The 16,596-nt window shown below is 40.1% G+C and overlaps 1 protein-coding gene across 1 annotated transcript; it reads right to left on the bottom strand.

The window, feature by feature from the left end:
- Positions 1-14,189: 14,189 nt before the first annotated feature.
- TIGD4 (tigger transposable element derived 4) lies at positions 14,190-16,284 on the bottom strand (the record flags this gene model as incomplete). The annotated part of the gene is given in 1 exon segment (NM_214164.1): positions 14,190-16,284. A coding segment is annotated over 1 exon segment (969 nt).
- Between the last annotated feature and the right edge of the window lie 312 nt (positions 16,285-16,596).

Raw genomic sequence — 16,596 nt, 5'->3', positions numbered from 1 at the left:
TAAATATATGATACAAATGAACTTACTTATAAAACAGAAACAGACTCACAGACATAGAAAACCAACTTGTTTCCCAAAGGGGAAAAGAAAAGAAGGGATAAATTAGGAGTGTGGGATTAGCAGATATGAATTACTATGTATAAAATAGATAAACAACAAGGACCTACTTACAGCATAGGAGCTATATTCAATATCTTGTAACAACCTATAATGGAAAAGAATCAGGAAAAGAATGTATATGTGTACAACTGAATCATTTTGCTCTACAACAGAAGCTAATACAACATTGTAAATCAACTGTACTTCAATTTAAAAAAAACACACGGGGAATTCCTTGGTAGCACAGAAGGTTAAGGATCTGCCATTGTTACTGCTTTGTTGCAGGTTCAATCCCTGGCTGATCCCTAGCCCAGGAACTTCAGCATGCCACAGACATGGCCAAAAGCAAAAAACAAATAAATGAAATAAATAAATAAAACCTAGCGGTTTTTTTTCCACCTACATAAGACCTTATTAGTAGCACAAATCTGGTTGAGGTGGTGCCTTAAGTATTAATGGCTTGGAATCGGGGGTGGGGTGAGGAGTGGGACTTGATTTTGAATAGACTAGAGTAACTTTCATCCTTAAATTGGTTAAGGTTAAAGTTACTAAGAAACTGAACCATCAGAAAGTAAACCAAACAGTAAGTTTAGAGGGGGTGTGGGCGGGTGTGTATGGGGAGGGGACTGTGTGATTTGTCCTTCCTTCACACCCTGGCAGGCGGGCAGAGTTGTGCTCCGGGTAAGTAAGTCGTCTTGCTGCTGCCGATGGAGCAGAAAAAGGTAACACGAGCTGGATGCCTTTCCAGCCACTCCTTAACATGCCTGATCCGAACTTCTAGCTCCCAAAATAATTCTCCTGACCTCAGCGCTTTTATTCTCTACTTGATCTTCCATCCAGCCCTACCCAGTGATCTTAACAGACGTGCCGACCTTAGGCCAGTCTAACTTTTCCTTATCTATGGCAGGAACTACTCTCTTTTCAGTGTCCTTGCGAGGATTCCAAGTACACATAGACCAGAAGGACATTTTCTCATCGGAGCTCTAAGCGCTCAGGGGTGGACTTGTGTGGATGTTCTACAACCTGTCCAAAGCCCCGGTGACTTACAGGACTTGTCCTTTCCAACATTCGGAGACTCTGTAAATGTACACTTTTTCTTCCTGATATACAGCACAGAAAATAGCAAATTAAAAACCTCCAGGAGGGGAGTTCCCATCGTGGCACAGCGGAAGCGAATCCGACTAGGAACTGTGAGGTTCGATCCCTGGCCTCGCTCAGTGGGTTAAGGATCTGGCCTTGCTGTGGAGCTGTGGTGTAGGTCACAGACGTGGCTCGGGTCCTGTGTTGCTGTGGCTGTGGCATAGGCCGGTGGCAACAGCTCCAATTAACCCCTAGCCTGGGAACCTCCACATGCTGCTGCTGTGACCATATTTAAAAAAAAAAAAAAAAAGACAAGGCAAAAGACAAAAACCAAACAAACAAAAACCAAAAAAACTTCCAGGAGTTCCCTGGTTAACAATTCTAAGTTGTCGCTGCTGTGTCATGTGCTCGATCCCTGGCCCAGGAAATTTTGCAGGCCACAGGCATAGCCAAAACAAAACAATGCACCCCACCCCACCTCTGCAAAAAAACTCTCTGGATTCTTCCAGTCTGGATTTACTGCCCAGCACTTCACCTGCCTAGGCCTGGGACCCTCTGCAGGAAAGCTTCCTGGCTATAGCAGCTCACACCAAGCTCACGCCCTGTACTCTAGGAATTCTTTTGCCACACTGATTTGAAAGAGCACACAATGGGTTTTATCACCCAGTGTGTTTATTCTGTCTTTGACAGATGGCAAAATCTAAAGTAGGGACGAGATTTGGTTTTTCGTTTTTTGGGGGGTTTTTTTTTTGGTCTTTTTAGGGCTGCACCTGCAGCATATGGAAGTTCCCAGGTTAGGAGTCGAATCGGAGTTGTAGCTGCCCGCCTTCACCACAGCCACAGCAACGCTAGATCCGAGCCACATCTGCGACCTTCACCACAGCTCACGACATCGCCAGATCCTTAACCCGCTACGTGGGGTCAGGGAATCAACCCTTCCTCCTCATGGATACAAGTCGGTTTCATTACTGCCAAGACACAATGGAAACTCAAGAGATTTTTTTTTTTTTTTTTGGCTGCACCCAAGGCATGAGGGAATTCCTGGGTCAGGGATCAAATTCCAGCTGCTATTGCAGCAATGCCGGATCCTTAACCCACTGCGCCACAGTGGGAACTCCAGGAGGAGGTCTTGAGCTCCTCTTTCTCCCCTTGCACTGTCTAACATAATGCACTGGCACAGAAGGCGCTGGTAATAATATTTTACCCCTGTGTGACAGTGTTCCTTCCAGTTCCAAAACAGCTCAACTAATTATGTTCTGTGATTGAATCGTTATTTTCTTTGCTCTGAAAACAGAAGAGACATCATTCCTAGGAGGTCAGCTTGGGGTCAGAAGTGTTCAGTTTTTAAACGTTGTGTTTCAGATGCTTCACTAGATGACACTACCAGGGAGTGTCACATGAGCAAGTCCTGGTGACAGAGATTCATCCTGGGACTAATTCCAGACTCTGTTTGGCTTCTAGAGAGCCAAACCTTCAGACAGTTCTATTTATTAATTGGATTTGTCAAGGGGAGTTAATTCCTTATAAAAATACACAAGCAAGCTAGTAAAAATAACATTTAAAGAAGAAAGTTAAAAAAAATGTGAAAAGTCCAAATCGCTCAACTCAAACACAAGTTTAGAAAAATAATTCTATTAAAATTTTTCTAAGTATTTATCGGTAAAATGACTTTAAGTATTTATTCGATGTGCTTGCAGAAGAAGAGGGATATTAGGGATATTAGCTTAATCTCCTCAGAGACTAAGTTTTTTTTAACATTTTGTATAGCTTTTAATAATGAAGACTTTATATATGGTGGAAAGATGAAGCAGGGTTTCTTTTTCTTTTCTTTTCTTTTTTTTTTTTTTTTTTTTTTTTTTTTTTTTTTTGCCAAGCCCACTGCATGCAGAAGTTGGTTCCCTGGCCAGGGATTGAATCCAAGCCACTGCAGTGACAATGCCAGATCCTTAACCTTTGGAGTCACCAGGGAACTCCAAAGCAGGGTTTCTTAATAGTGAATCTCCAAAAATCTTAAGCAAATTTTATATGCATGTCTTTTTTTCTGGAGAAAATCGAAAGCTTTATTTGGATTCTCAGAAGGGGTTGTTAATCAAAAGAGATTTAAAAACACAGGTAATCTTGTTACCCACTACTTTTAAATTTAATAGAAGATCAAGTTCCCGTTATGGCTCAGCAGTAACGAACCCGACTAGTATCCGTGAGGACTTGGGTTCCATCCCTGTCCTCGCTCAGTGGGTTAAGGATCCAGCGTTGCTGTGAGCTCTGGTGTAGGTCACAGATGCAGCTCAGATCCCGCATTGCTGTGGCTGTGGTGTAGCCTGGCAGCTGCAGCTCCGATTTGACCCCTAGTCTGGGAACTTCCATATGTTGTGGGAGCGGCCCTAAAAAGACAAAAATAAAAAATAAAAAAAGCTAAAAAATCCAAGCACACACATGTAATAGGAGAGATGTAGATTCTTTCAAATTACTATTATTTGAAGTATGTCTCATATTTCAATGCATTTTTCACTAATTTCAAAATAAACAACTCCAAAAAAATGTGCCTTTAACAATTTCAAAATTGAGAGAAGAAAACCCAAAACCCACCGGTAGTACGGCTGGCTTATATAAAGATCCCATTGCCCTGTGGAACTTGACAAGGATTTCTAGAGCTGCTCTTGAGAGCTTTGAACATCTGGAGCCCTCACAGGAGTGGGCTGCTAAGTCATTAAAAAGTGTTCCCTTTTTCATTTGCCTGATTAGCAACACAGTATCATCTCCCTGAGGTCTCACAAAACCCTCTACAATTCCTTGCCCAGTTCCCACACAGTGAAACCATTCTCTGGGCAGTTAATTAGGAGCCCTGCCTTTCCTAGATGCAGAAGTTTTTGAACTGATGAGCACAGTACACACATTATTGAAATTAAAAAAAAAAAAAAAAACAGTTGCCTGAGCTTGTGGGAAAGGCTCTTACAGAAAATAAAAATCAAAGGCATCATTTTCTAACTAGCGGCATTAAGTGAGATAAAGTTCGTTTTTAAGAAGTCTGGCTTCTCTTTAATTAGATAAGGCGGAGGTGGAGAAGAAAAACAGGTTTTCAGTGAATAATTTTAAAGACTTCTGCTCCCGTTAATGACTTTATCACAAAGCAGTGAAAGACACTCCAGCTGCGAACAGTGGTCAACTTAAGTGCCAACAGAATTTGGAGGGGACAGTGAACAGTTCTAAAAATATATATTCTGTCTTCTGTTCTAAGGATAGCTGCAGAATGTGATTAAAACACCAAAGAAATGATCCAAGATAAAAAAAATTAGAGAACGAATTTTATCTGCTGTGCTTTACGTGTCCTAAAATATATTTTCCTCTTCCTTCTCGAGCCCCGGCCTTTGACAAAGAACAACACGGCTTGTTACTATATCAGATCAAGGGGGGAAAAAAAAGAGGGGGATATTTTTTATTAGACAGTCATTTGTTTTTAAACATTTATTTTGCCTTTTTGTCATGTTTTTTTCCTTCCAAAAGGTGTTTTCAAATCCTCCTTTTGAGGCTTGACCCTTTCAATACATAGCATTCACGTGGATTATCCACCTTTTCCCAATAATATTGAAAATGTTTTATTCCAAGGAGGATGGTAATTTCCAATGAAGACATTTGAGAGCATTGAACTAACATAATTCAAGCTGCCCCCGAAAAAAACCACACCTCAAAACAAAGCATGAGGAGAACCCTGGTTATTACTCAATTATTGTGCTTCCTTACAGTAGTCAGAATATTTGTAGAGAAGCATCAGGGAGGGAATCAAGGATGTTAACGTGGGGAGTTCCCTTCGTGGCTCAGCAGTTGATGAACCTGGCCAGGATACATGAGGACTCAGGTTCAGCCCCTAGTCTTACTCAGAAGGTTAAGGATCCAGCATTTCCATGAGCTGTGGTATAGGTCGCAGATGTGGCTTGAATCTGGAGTTGCTGTGGCTGTGGTGTAGGCCTGCAGCTGTGGCTCCGATTCACTCCTTAGCCTGGGAACCTCCATATGCCATGGGTTTGGCCCTAAAAAGACACACACGAAAAAGAATGTTAATATGATTCTTCAGTAACCTACATGGGAGAGAATCTGAAACAGAATGGATCTGTGTATGTAGATATAACTGAATCACATTGTTATAAAGCAGAAATTAATACAGCATTATAAATCAACTATAATACAATTTTTAAAAATAAAAAAGGAATGTTAATATGAGATTGTCGAAATCTATTTACTTTTCTTTTCTTTTTTTTTGGTAGCCGAAGCCACGCATGCGGAAGTTCCCAGGCCCAGGAATCGAACCTGTGCCACAGCAGTGACCGAAGCCACAGCAGTGACAACACCGGCTCCTTAACCCACTAGGACACCAGAGGGCTCTGAAATGTACTCTCTCGTTTTGCAGACTTGTATCTTACAGGATGATCTTTTCTGCTTGTTCCACAAGCATGTTCTTTCCTTCCAGGTTATGCTTTACATTAGTGTAAAGGAAATGCTTTCAGAGTTCCTGTCACGGCTCAGTGGTTAACGAATCTGACTAGGAACCATGAGGTTGTGGGTTCAATCCCTGGCCTTGCTCAGTGGGTTAAGGATCTGGCGTTGCCATGAGCTGTGGTGTAGGTCGCAGACATAGCTCGGATCCCGTGTTGCTGTAGCTCTGGTGTAGGCCGGCGGCTGCAGCTCTGATTAGACCCCTAGCCTGGGAACCTCCATATGCCAGCGGGAGCGGCCCAAGAAATGGCAAAAAAAAAAAAGAAAAAAAAAAAAAAAAAAAAAAAAGGAAATGCTTTCATCACTGTGGGGAGAGCATGTTGGGAGGAGGGTGACAGTTGATAGGGATCTTCAATGAGCTCAGTTTAGGTCTGATTTCAGAAATGGGGAGATTTTTCTCCCTCGCTGCCGCCACCATCTCAGAGGTGTTCAAGGCTCACCCACCCCACCTTGGGCCATTGAAAGGTAAGTTGCTCACCCGGGGAAGAGGACAAGCTCTGCTGAGTGCTGGGGGCTGAGACCGGCATGATTTCAGCAAGGTGCTCACCACAGCACTGGCTGCTGTGAAAGGAAGACGTCCCTGGACGCTCTGAGGACAGAGGGTCGATGACGCACGGCTCAGGCTCAGGCAATGGCCACTGCCCGTTTCAGGGCCACCGGGCCATCTGCAGAGCCAACTCAGCTCCCGGAGCTCCTCGACCTCCAAACAATGTCCCTCTCAGTGGCCTTGGCTGTAATCGTCAGGGCCTTTCTTTTCTCCCTGTGCCTGGAGGAAGTTTTTTTTTTTCATCTGGAGACTTGAGCATTCCTCAAGCTCTCCTTTCTCTCTAATATTTTTGCCAGTGTTTTGAGTCCCATTATTCTGCATGGTTCAGGCTTTGGAAAACCAAGATGGGAAGACTTCTTTTCCTCCTCCCCCCCACCCCCCCCACCCCCCAGTAAATAAGAGAGCTAATGCTTCCCCGGGCCCGACTGTAGACTCATCCTTGCAAGGCCTGGCCTCTACCTGCCTCATCATACCTTTCCTCACGTGAGATGCTTCCCTCCGATTCTTTAACCCATCCAGCTCTTTGCCTCCCAGAGCTTTTGCTCAGAATGTCTTCTTTCATCTCCTTCACCTTAATGGCCCTTATGTATCAGTCAAATCTTCTGACACTTCTCAGTGACTTTCTTCCTGACCTTGAGATTAGGTCAAGCTCCCATATTCTATGATTTTATAGAAGCAGCTGCTACTCCTTCAAAGTATTTAGCATAGTTGTAGTTTCATATTTGTTTGTGTCATTATTGAGGACTCTGCTTCTCCTACTCGTCTGCCAATTCCACGATGGCAGGGATTTTTTTTTTCACTTTCACTGATAAACCCACAGTGCCCAGCATAATTAATAAGTGTGGTAGGCTCTTCTGAAATGGTCATTTTTTTTCCACATTATAATCTTTTACAATTACTAGGCTTGAGTCAAATCTATTTCGAAAACTCTCTGAGTAACTAAATAAGTCCAGTATCCATCTGGACTTCCTAGGATTTTGTATGATCTCTCTAACAGAATAATTGAATATGGCAGGTAATGGTCACATTTGGTCGGGGGCAGAGGGGGGAAGACTCAAAGTTGAAATTCCACACCCTAAGTATAAGTGGATGTTGTAGAAGGTTATGAGCTTTTAGTAGATTGTGCAACTACCATCCGAGAATGGAAAAACAAAAATTTTTAAATAAAATTAAACTTTACTTGTCCATAAGCCCCCATTTCCATTCAGTTGCAGAAAAAACAATAATCTTCCCACTTAAATATTAACTGTCTTCCGGTTTAAAATTTAATTTCACTTTAGAAGTAACTTCCCTGGCATAACCTCTCAGTGAAGGTGCAGGAACTTGTTATAAATAGAAAAGGCATTATGAAAGAGTAAACTAGGAGTGTCCATCGTGGCTCAGTGTAAATGAATTTGATTAGTATCCATGAGGACACAGGTTGGATCCCTGGCCTTGCTAAGTGGGTTAAGGATCCAGCATTGCCATGAGCTATGGTGTAGGTCAGAGATGTGGCTCGTATCTGGCTGTGGCATAGGCCAGCAGCTATAGCTCTGATTCGATTTCTAGCCTGGGAACCTCCTCCATATGCCTCAGGTTCTGCCCTAAAAAAAAAAAAAAAAAGACAAAAGAGTAAACTAGACAACATATGGTGATAACTTTCCCTTTAGGAAAAATAAGATTAGATTCTTGCCTCTACCACACATGGAATAAATCCAAATATGAAAACAAAGCTTGGAAGCTAATAGAAGAAAATACAACGGACTATTTCAAGGCCTTCAAGTAGGGATAAGAAAAATAAAATAATTAGTATAAATAAAAGAAATACAGAGATTAAGTGATCTCAATTTTAAATGATAATGAAATGACCTGACTAGAAAACATACTTGAGTTAAGAAGAAACTTTGGTGATGTGACTAGATATAAAAATTAGTCAAAATCATTCACTATTCTCTAAAGTAGTAGTAATCAGAAAATTAAAAAGGGAAAAATATACTCTATTCACAGTAGCAACCAAACTATAGAATATTTAGAAATACATTAAGAAAATAAAGGATATATATGGTGATCTGAAACAAACATCATATGAATTACAGAAATTGGTTGATATTTATATTGTATATACTTTCCCATACTTTTATTTTTATTTATTTATTTAGGCTGCACCCACGGCATGTGGAAGTTCCCAGGCCAGGGATGGGACCTGCACCACAGCAGTGACACCACCAGATCCTTAACCCACTGCCACAAGGGAACTTCTGACTTTCCATTCTTTTAAGTTAAAAATTGGAATGTGTCAAATTAATGATTATTCCTTTGTGATATTGTATGAGAGTCTTCTTTTACCAAGTTATTGTTGGCTGGCTTTACAAGAGTTGCAGTGCACAGGTCTGAGCATTTCTGTTATTGTTTGCTTTATTTTGCTTTCTTACTTTTTGGTAATTAATTTGTTTGGTTTCATTTAAGTTAGTTATTAACTCTTCATTGCATGAACAGTATGGAATTCTCCTAGATATATAGCATATAGGAGAGCTGGGGCAAATATGTTTCTGCAAAGCACTCCAAGTGTTGAGGGGTGAAATTCTGGATTCTGGGGGGAGTGGTTGCTCAATGGGGCAGGTAGTAACATGAAAATGACTTTTATCTCCAGGCTAAATTATCTGTTTTGCAATCTAGAAAATAAGGCGTGGCTCAGCCCATAAAGGGGTGTGACTGTGCATTAACAGCAGGAGAGTTTAGTGGTATACAAGGGGGAAAACAAAACAAAACAAAGCCTGCTCTTTATTCCTAATCCAGGAAATAAGACTATCGGTAACTTCATTGATTTCTCTAGCTGAGCGAATATTTAATCATATCAACAGCCTGTTTATATTTAATAGGTACTACTGAGGGGATATAAAGGGATGATATAGCAGTCCCCCTTTAAAAAACAAAACATGATCTGGTTGGGATTGGATGACTGAGAAAAAATAAGTAAAAGTGGAGTGAAATGGGGCCTATATTCTGATATTTTTTCCCCCTGACACATCGGCTAAGAGTTTGCTGATCAAAAGAGCAGACTTCTTTGGACTTATATTGTGTTCATGCATGAAGATGAACATGGAATTTATTGTAAGCTAAACCAGCAAGTCTAGTTTTTCACCATTTCAATACTACTATACAGTTTCTGTATGACTTGGCAAGGAATTTCCTAGCTTTGTGGTGATGGTAAGATGCACAACAAGGAGAATCAGGAGGAGATTTTAGTTCCAGAATTTGCAAGTTAAAAAGCATCTGCTTCAGTTCCAGCAAGTAAATTTGCACACACACACAAGTGAAAGAAGTTGAAAAGTCTGGACCTTGATGTTCCATAAACATCCACATATTTATATAATCGAATCTCTATTGAAGACACTCAGTTGTTTTGTTGTTGTGTTGTTGTGTGATTTTGTTTTTGTTTTTGTCTTTTTAGGGCCTCACCCTCAGCATATAGAGGTTCCCAGGCTAGGGGTCCAGTCAGAGCCACAGCTGCTGGCCTACACCACAGCCACAGCAACATGGGATCTGAGCCTACACCACAGCTCACGGCAGTGCCAGATCCTTAACCCACTGAACAAGGCAAGGGATTGAACCCAAGTCCTCATGGATACTAGTCTGGTTCATTAACCACTGAGCCATAGCAGGAACTCCAAATCATTTAGTTTCTGTTTTAAACTACTCTAGGACTGCAGTTGGCTCTGCACGAAAAGCTCTGAAAACCTTGTTGTTATCTCTGTGGTAGTAAAAGCTGACCTGACATGGACCTATTTGGAGATTAAAAACTGAAGCTGCTAAGCTATTTATAATCTTTACTATGTAAATTCACATGAATATATTTCACTGAAAAGTTATTAATGTTTGGTTATGGAATGTTGGCCTAGTATTCCCAGGGATGTTATATAATATGAAGTATATGCATTTATTATCTTTTTCAAATCTGAGAAATTCTGAATTTGGAAACCCCACAGTTTTATTTTTTTATTTATTTTTTTGTCTTTTTAGGGCCATGCCCGAGGCATATGGAGATTCCCAGGCGAGGGGTTAAATCGGAGCTGCAGCTGCCGGCCTACACCACAGCCATAGCAATGCCAGATCTGAGCCGTGTCTGTGACCTACACCACAGCTCATGGCAACCCTGGATCCTTAACCCACTGAGCAAGGCCAGGGATTGAAACTGCATCCTCATGGATACTAGTCATATTCACTTCCGCTGAGCCACAATGGGAACTCCCACGTAGTATGTATTTAGTTAAAGAAATCCACCTCCAAGTGGACCCACTCAATTCAAATCCATGTTTTTCAAGGGTCGACTCTGCCTTTATAGGTACAAGGTAGTTGTGATGGATTGAATGACTGACTCAGAATTCACATTTTGAATCGCCAGTTCCCCAGTGTGATGCTCTTTGGAGATGGGATTTGAGAAGCCCTTGCTCTCTCTGTCTCTCTCTCCTTGTGGTGGTGTAAAGAAGAGGTCACGTGAGCATCAGCAAGAAAGTAACTGTCTGCAGCCGAAGGCCAGAGCCCTCATCACAAGCTGACCAGGCTGGCACCCTGCTTTCAAGACTTCCAGCCTCCAGAACTGTGAGAGAGTAAATTCCTGTTGTTGAAGCTACCCAGTCAATGGTGTTTTGTTATGGCAGCCCAACCAGACACAGTGCAAACAAGGCAACAGCAGTGTGCATATTAATCTTTCCCCAATCTCTGGGTTAGCCTCGCTACACAAGTTAATCACATCCCAAGCAAATAATACAGTCGAAGGAGTTAGTGTGGTGACAGAAAGGATTACTTCCTGATGAATAGTTATTTTATTGAATAGCTTTCCATGAGGATCAATTCAGGAACAATGAAGGTTTCTAAGTCACCTTATTTCCTCATTCAAAATGGAGATAGTTTTCATCCCTACAAGTAAATTGCCTATTTCTAGAAATGCTGGCTTCTCAATGAGAAAATTGTCATTGGTGTTTAGTGCCCTTGATGTTAATACATGAGCATATCTGGGAGGAGTAACACAGAGGCACCTTTCCGTCATTCCTTATAGTTGTAGAACACTTTAGAGTCTGCTAAATGCATTTACATGCAGATTTTTCTTTCATCCTCAAAATAAATTCAGATGAAGTGTCAGTCTCATTTTATGGGATTCAGAGAAATGATAGGTCTTTTGCAAGGTAGCATAGAACTGGGGCTAGATTTAACTTATCCCATCAAATGACATTTCTTTTGAGAACTTAGTCGTATGCCCATCACGGCCCCTCACCTAGGCTTTTCTGTCTAGGTCTTCCCAGCAACTGGTGTCATGGCCTGGCTGCCTTGTCCCATGTGGTCCTTAGCTTAGGTCGCTTCTGGTGCCCCCAAAGATCCAGCTCGCCCCTGGAGTCAGAAACTATGGGCAGTGAGGTGCTGTCTTTCCGAGGGGCAAACTGCTCTCTGCCAGGCTCTACTGAGCCCTTACCGGGCCAATGGTTGAAAAGGCTTCTCCTGACATCTGAGGAAGGTATTTGTCTGACAAGCTCTCCTTCCACTCTTTCTCCCCCTTCCAATTATTCTACTTCGCATACACTGAAAGGGAGGTTTCACATTTGATCGTAGGTCCAAATAAGAAGTTAGACAGGTAACAGGAAACCCACAGGCCTTGATTTACTCATTGTCCTACTTGATCCTGAACCAAACCTTTCATTTGTGGAGTGAAACAATGTCCCAAATTCAGTAGAAGATTTGTTGCTTGATGAAGTGGAAAGAAGCAAAAACACTGTTGCAACAGTAGGAATTCATAAGCAAGAATAATGAAAATAGTGCCACATGTAATGGAAAAACAAATGACTTGTAAATCATTTTTTTGTTGGTTTGTTTTTAGCTTTTTAGAACTGCACCCACAGCATACTGAAGTTCCCAGGCTACGGGTTGAATCAGCACTATAGCTGCTAGCCTACACCACAGCTACATCAATGCAGGACCCTTAACCCACTGAGTGAGTGAGGCAAGGGATCAAACCTGCATCCTTGTGGATCCTAGTCAGGTTCATTAACTTCTGAGCCACGAAGGGAGTGAGGTATGTAGTAGTGATTGCCTCAAGAAAAGTGAATTTTTAAATTTTTGTGCTGAAAATGCTTATTTATACCCCTTGTAAACTACGTGAAAGTGTGAGCATTGTTAACAACTTAAAATTTATTTTTGAGTTTAAATCTGCAGGCATCTCTTTCTTATTCTTTGTAAGGGCCATGTCTTATTTTATCACCTTTAGATTTATTATACCCCAGAAGTAAAAAATGGATCATGTCATATAAAGGGAAAAAGAGTAGGTACTTTTCAACACTTTGGGAATATTACAGTTGTTTTAAATATTTTCCTTAGGACTCCACTGGAACCTCTGTTTAAAATGGTGCAGAATTACCATATCAGAAAGTGTTTCATTAGCAGCAATGCTCTCAGGAGAGAACTTTTTTTTTTTTTTTTTTAAGTGAGGCACTTAATGTTTATTTGAAGAGAGAAGAGAGAGAAGATAGGTGCAGAGAAAATACAGGCACAGGCAGGCTGGGGCGGGGGTGGAAAAGGAGAGAGAAAGAGACACAGAGAGAAAAAGCAAGAGAGGAAAAGCTCAGGAGAGATGTGGTGAATGAAGCTATTAGCTTAGATCAGGGAGAGTCTCTGCAATGCTTTGACCTCAGGGTCCTAAATTCAAGGGGGAAAAAAAACGACAGAATTTTCTTTTATAAAGTATAGAAAAGAAGTATTGTGGTATGTAATTAGAAGAACACAGATCTAGGTGACAGGAAACTACAGCATTTTAGTTTTGGTCCTGAGATTTTAACCAAATCATCTTTCCAGGTTTTAATTTCCTCATCTGTAAAAAACGGAGATAATAATTCTGTCGTAGAGTATTTGGAAGGATTAAATTAAAACATCTGCTATCAAAATGGCATGAAGTGGAGAAAGAAAGACAAAAATTTATTGAAGGCTCAGTACACATCAAGTCCTTTAAGTACAGGTGGGGCTCTTTTTTTTTTTTTCACTTTTGTCTTTTTAGGGCCGCACGCGCAGTTACGGAGGTTCCCAGGGGAGGGGTCGAATCGGAGCTGTAGCTGCTAGCGTACACCACAGCCACAGCAACTTGGGATTGATCCTCGTCTGCGACCTACACCACAGCTCATAGCAACGCCGGATCCTTAATCCACTGAGCAAGGCCAGGGATTGAATCTGCGTCCTCTTGGATACTGGTTGGGTTCATTAACCACTGAGCCACAACGGGAACTCCAGGTGGGGCTCTTAAGAGAGATCAAGGTCCATGATTTAGGTCCATGGTTCTATCACATTAAAATTTTAAATCAAATCATTAAAACATGCTTTTAATTAAATAATCCATATTTCACTCTAAAATAAACTTTCTTAATATTAATACATTTTAAGGCTTACTATTACTAAATTTCAAAAGCAAAGTAAATCGACAGTGGAAAATATAAATGCTTTCCATAAATATTTCCTTCCAAATATGTCTTGTGTTGGCAGATTAATAATAGCTCAGAATAAAAATAATCTGTACAATGTGTTGTATATTTTTCAAAATACTTTCCAAAGGGGACACTAAATTAGATGTAGTAAATTAAATAAACATGGTATTTAAAATTTAACAACAGAAAAGGCTGACACACTGTTATATTTTTCTACTGGTTAAAGACTATTTTATGGATAGAGTGTAAATAATCTCATACAATATTTTAAAACATTCTGAAGACAAAACTTCCTCAAACAGAAATTTAATCCAAAACATTACTCACTGAATTCGACAAAAAGTAAATACATCAAAATATGCTGAAAGAACAGTTTTTCCTGAAAATAAAATTCAGTAAAATAAAAAATAGTTCAATATTATAGATTAAAAGTTTCAGCTATTAAAATCAGAAAACTGAGAACTACAAATTTTCTTTTTTAGTAACTGCATATGTATCTTCATAGTTACTTTTTTTCTTTTTTTTTTTTTTGGTTTGCTTTTTATGGCCACACCTGTGGCATATGGAAGTTCCCAGACTAGGGGTTGAACCAGAACTGTGGCCCCTGGCCTCCGCCACAGCCACAGCAACTCAGATCCCAGCCTCATCTGCGACCTACACCACAACTCATGGCAATGCCAGATCCTTAACCCACTGAGTGAAGCAAGGGACCGAAGCTGAATCTTCGTGGATACTAGTTGAGTTTGTTTCCACTGAGCTACAATAGGATCTCCCATATTTACTTTTTAAGATTAATCTTATTAAAATAAAAATATCATGAGTTTAATACATGTTGCAATAATATACTTTTTAAACACACACATATAAATACAAATATTTAGGAAGAGTCTACATCATCTTCTGGTTAGAAATGATTTTAAAAATCTGATAAGGTCCTAGTCTTTCATTCGACCTTTTACAGAAATAACTGGAAAGTTAGATATACATTTTCAATCCTGGTATATAACTGGATAAGATTTTATTTTCAGCAGTTTTTCATAGTTTTTATTATGATGATTAGTTATAAGAAAAATAATTTAAAATTAACACTTGATACTTAAGAGTCTAGTTTGAGTATGTTTATAAAAATAAATGTCTAAGCAATAGATATTTTGTTTCTTAGATGAGGTAGATAAACTATCTTAGAACATGATCTTAACTTAAAAAACAGAAAATAGCAATCACCAATTCAACCTGTATGAATCAAATGGCTGGAGAGTACTTTTTATTTTTGACATTTATGCCATATGTTTCAAGTACAAGGACTCTATTTCATTTTCTACTCCCCAAAGCCTTGCTAAATTGAAATTTATATTTTTCACTTACTTACTCATTATTTAATCTACCTAGGGAACTTTCCTCTTCAGACTAAAAACATCTGCAATTAAACCAAAGATGATTAGTTTTTTTGTTTTTTATGTTTAAGTGGTATTTCCCCTTTACATACCTTTTTAGTAAAATACATTAGAAAAAACTATTATCTTCAGATGTTGTTCAGTAAATGATTACTTAGATACTGAAGAGTTGATAAAAATTTCAAGGTCTGCTAAAGAATTATGAAGCCCATCATTTATATCTTGACGTCTAAGAAAACGTTTCAGAGTATCTAAAGCGGTTCTTGCCTCATTTTTTGACGGCAAAGGGAGTTCAGTTCCCAGAGAATCACCGTCATCCTCTTCATCAGAAGCATAAAATCCAGTTTCATCTGATTCACTTTCCTTGGTCCATACAGCATCACCACTTGGTCCTGCTTCACATGTCTCTAAATCGTCGTCCAGGGCAGCGTACTCTTCTATAGACAAGCCTTCGGGAAATTCCACTCCTGCTGCCTGGGCATGAGCAACCAAATCCAGACCAGTGTCTGTCTCAACATTTGTCTCGTCACTTTCTTCCTTTTGAGATTTAAATCCTGCCTCCTCATAGCTCTTAACAATAGTCTCTTGGGTCACAGCCCTCCAACAGACATGTAATGTATCAATGGCATCGAACAGGGAAAATGTAAATTCTTTGCTGCCTTCAACGGAGCTTAAAAATTTCTTAATAAGACAATGCCGATATTTGATTTTAAGGCTTTTAATAACACCTTGTTTCATAGCTACAAATTTGGGAGATAAACATGATGGAAAGAACGCTAACTCAATGGACTTGAGGTTTTTTACCTCTGGATGTGCAGGAAAAGACTCAACAAAAATCACCACTCTTCTTTGCTGGGCTTGAAATTTCTCATCCAGCTTCTGCATCCATTGTTCAAATACATCAGAGGTCATGCATGCCATTTTGTTAGCTTCATAACACACAGGCAGTGATTTTATGCCTTTGAAACAATGTGGGTTCCTGTTTTTTCCAATGACAAGCAAAGGAAGTTTCTCTGAGCCGTCCATGTTTGCCCCCACCACCAGAGTTATTCTGTCTTTGCATAACTTTCCAACTGAGCACGTTTCTCCTTTAAATGCAAACGTATTTGTCGGTAGCATTCGATAAAGCAGCCCAGTCTCTTTGACATTAAAAACATTCTTGGGATGATAATCATTTAAATAGTAAGGAAGTATGTTTTGCTGCCAGACAGTTGAAGGGTCTACTGCGACACCTGTGGCTTCTACAGGTTGAGCTCTGAATACTAAGCCATACCTGGATTTAAAGCGATCCAGCCAACCATTACTGCACTTGAAATCATTATGTCCCAGTTTCTGGGCAAAATCATTCGCTTTTAGACGCAGCATTGGACCATTAACGGGCACGTTCAGACACTGAGCAATTCGATACCACCTCATTAGGGCCTCCTCCAGATCCGTGTAAAAGGCAGTCCTCAGTCGTTTTCTCTTTGGATCAAATCTCAGAGATTCAAAGGCTTCTAGAACTTTGTCTTTATTTTTCATAATAGAAGACAGGGAATTTTTCTTTATT

Source organism: Sus scrofa, chromosome 8 (genome assembly GCF_054392235.1).
Source record: "Sus scrofa isolate SSC_HxYL_T2T_F1_AM1 chromosome 8, Sscrofa_HxYL_maternal_Yorkshire_Landrace_v2.0, whole genome shotgun sequence".
Lineage (NCBI taxonomy): Eukaryota > Metazoa > Chordata > Mammalia > Artiodactyla > Suidae > Sus > Sus scrofa.
The sequence above is the reverse complement of the archived record's forward strand: the minus strand, read 5'-3'. Positions and strand labels throughout refer to the sequence as shown.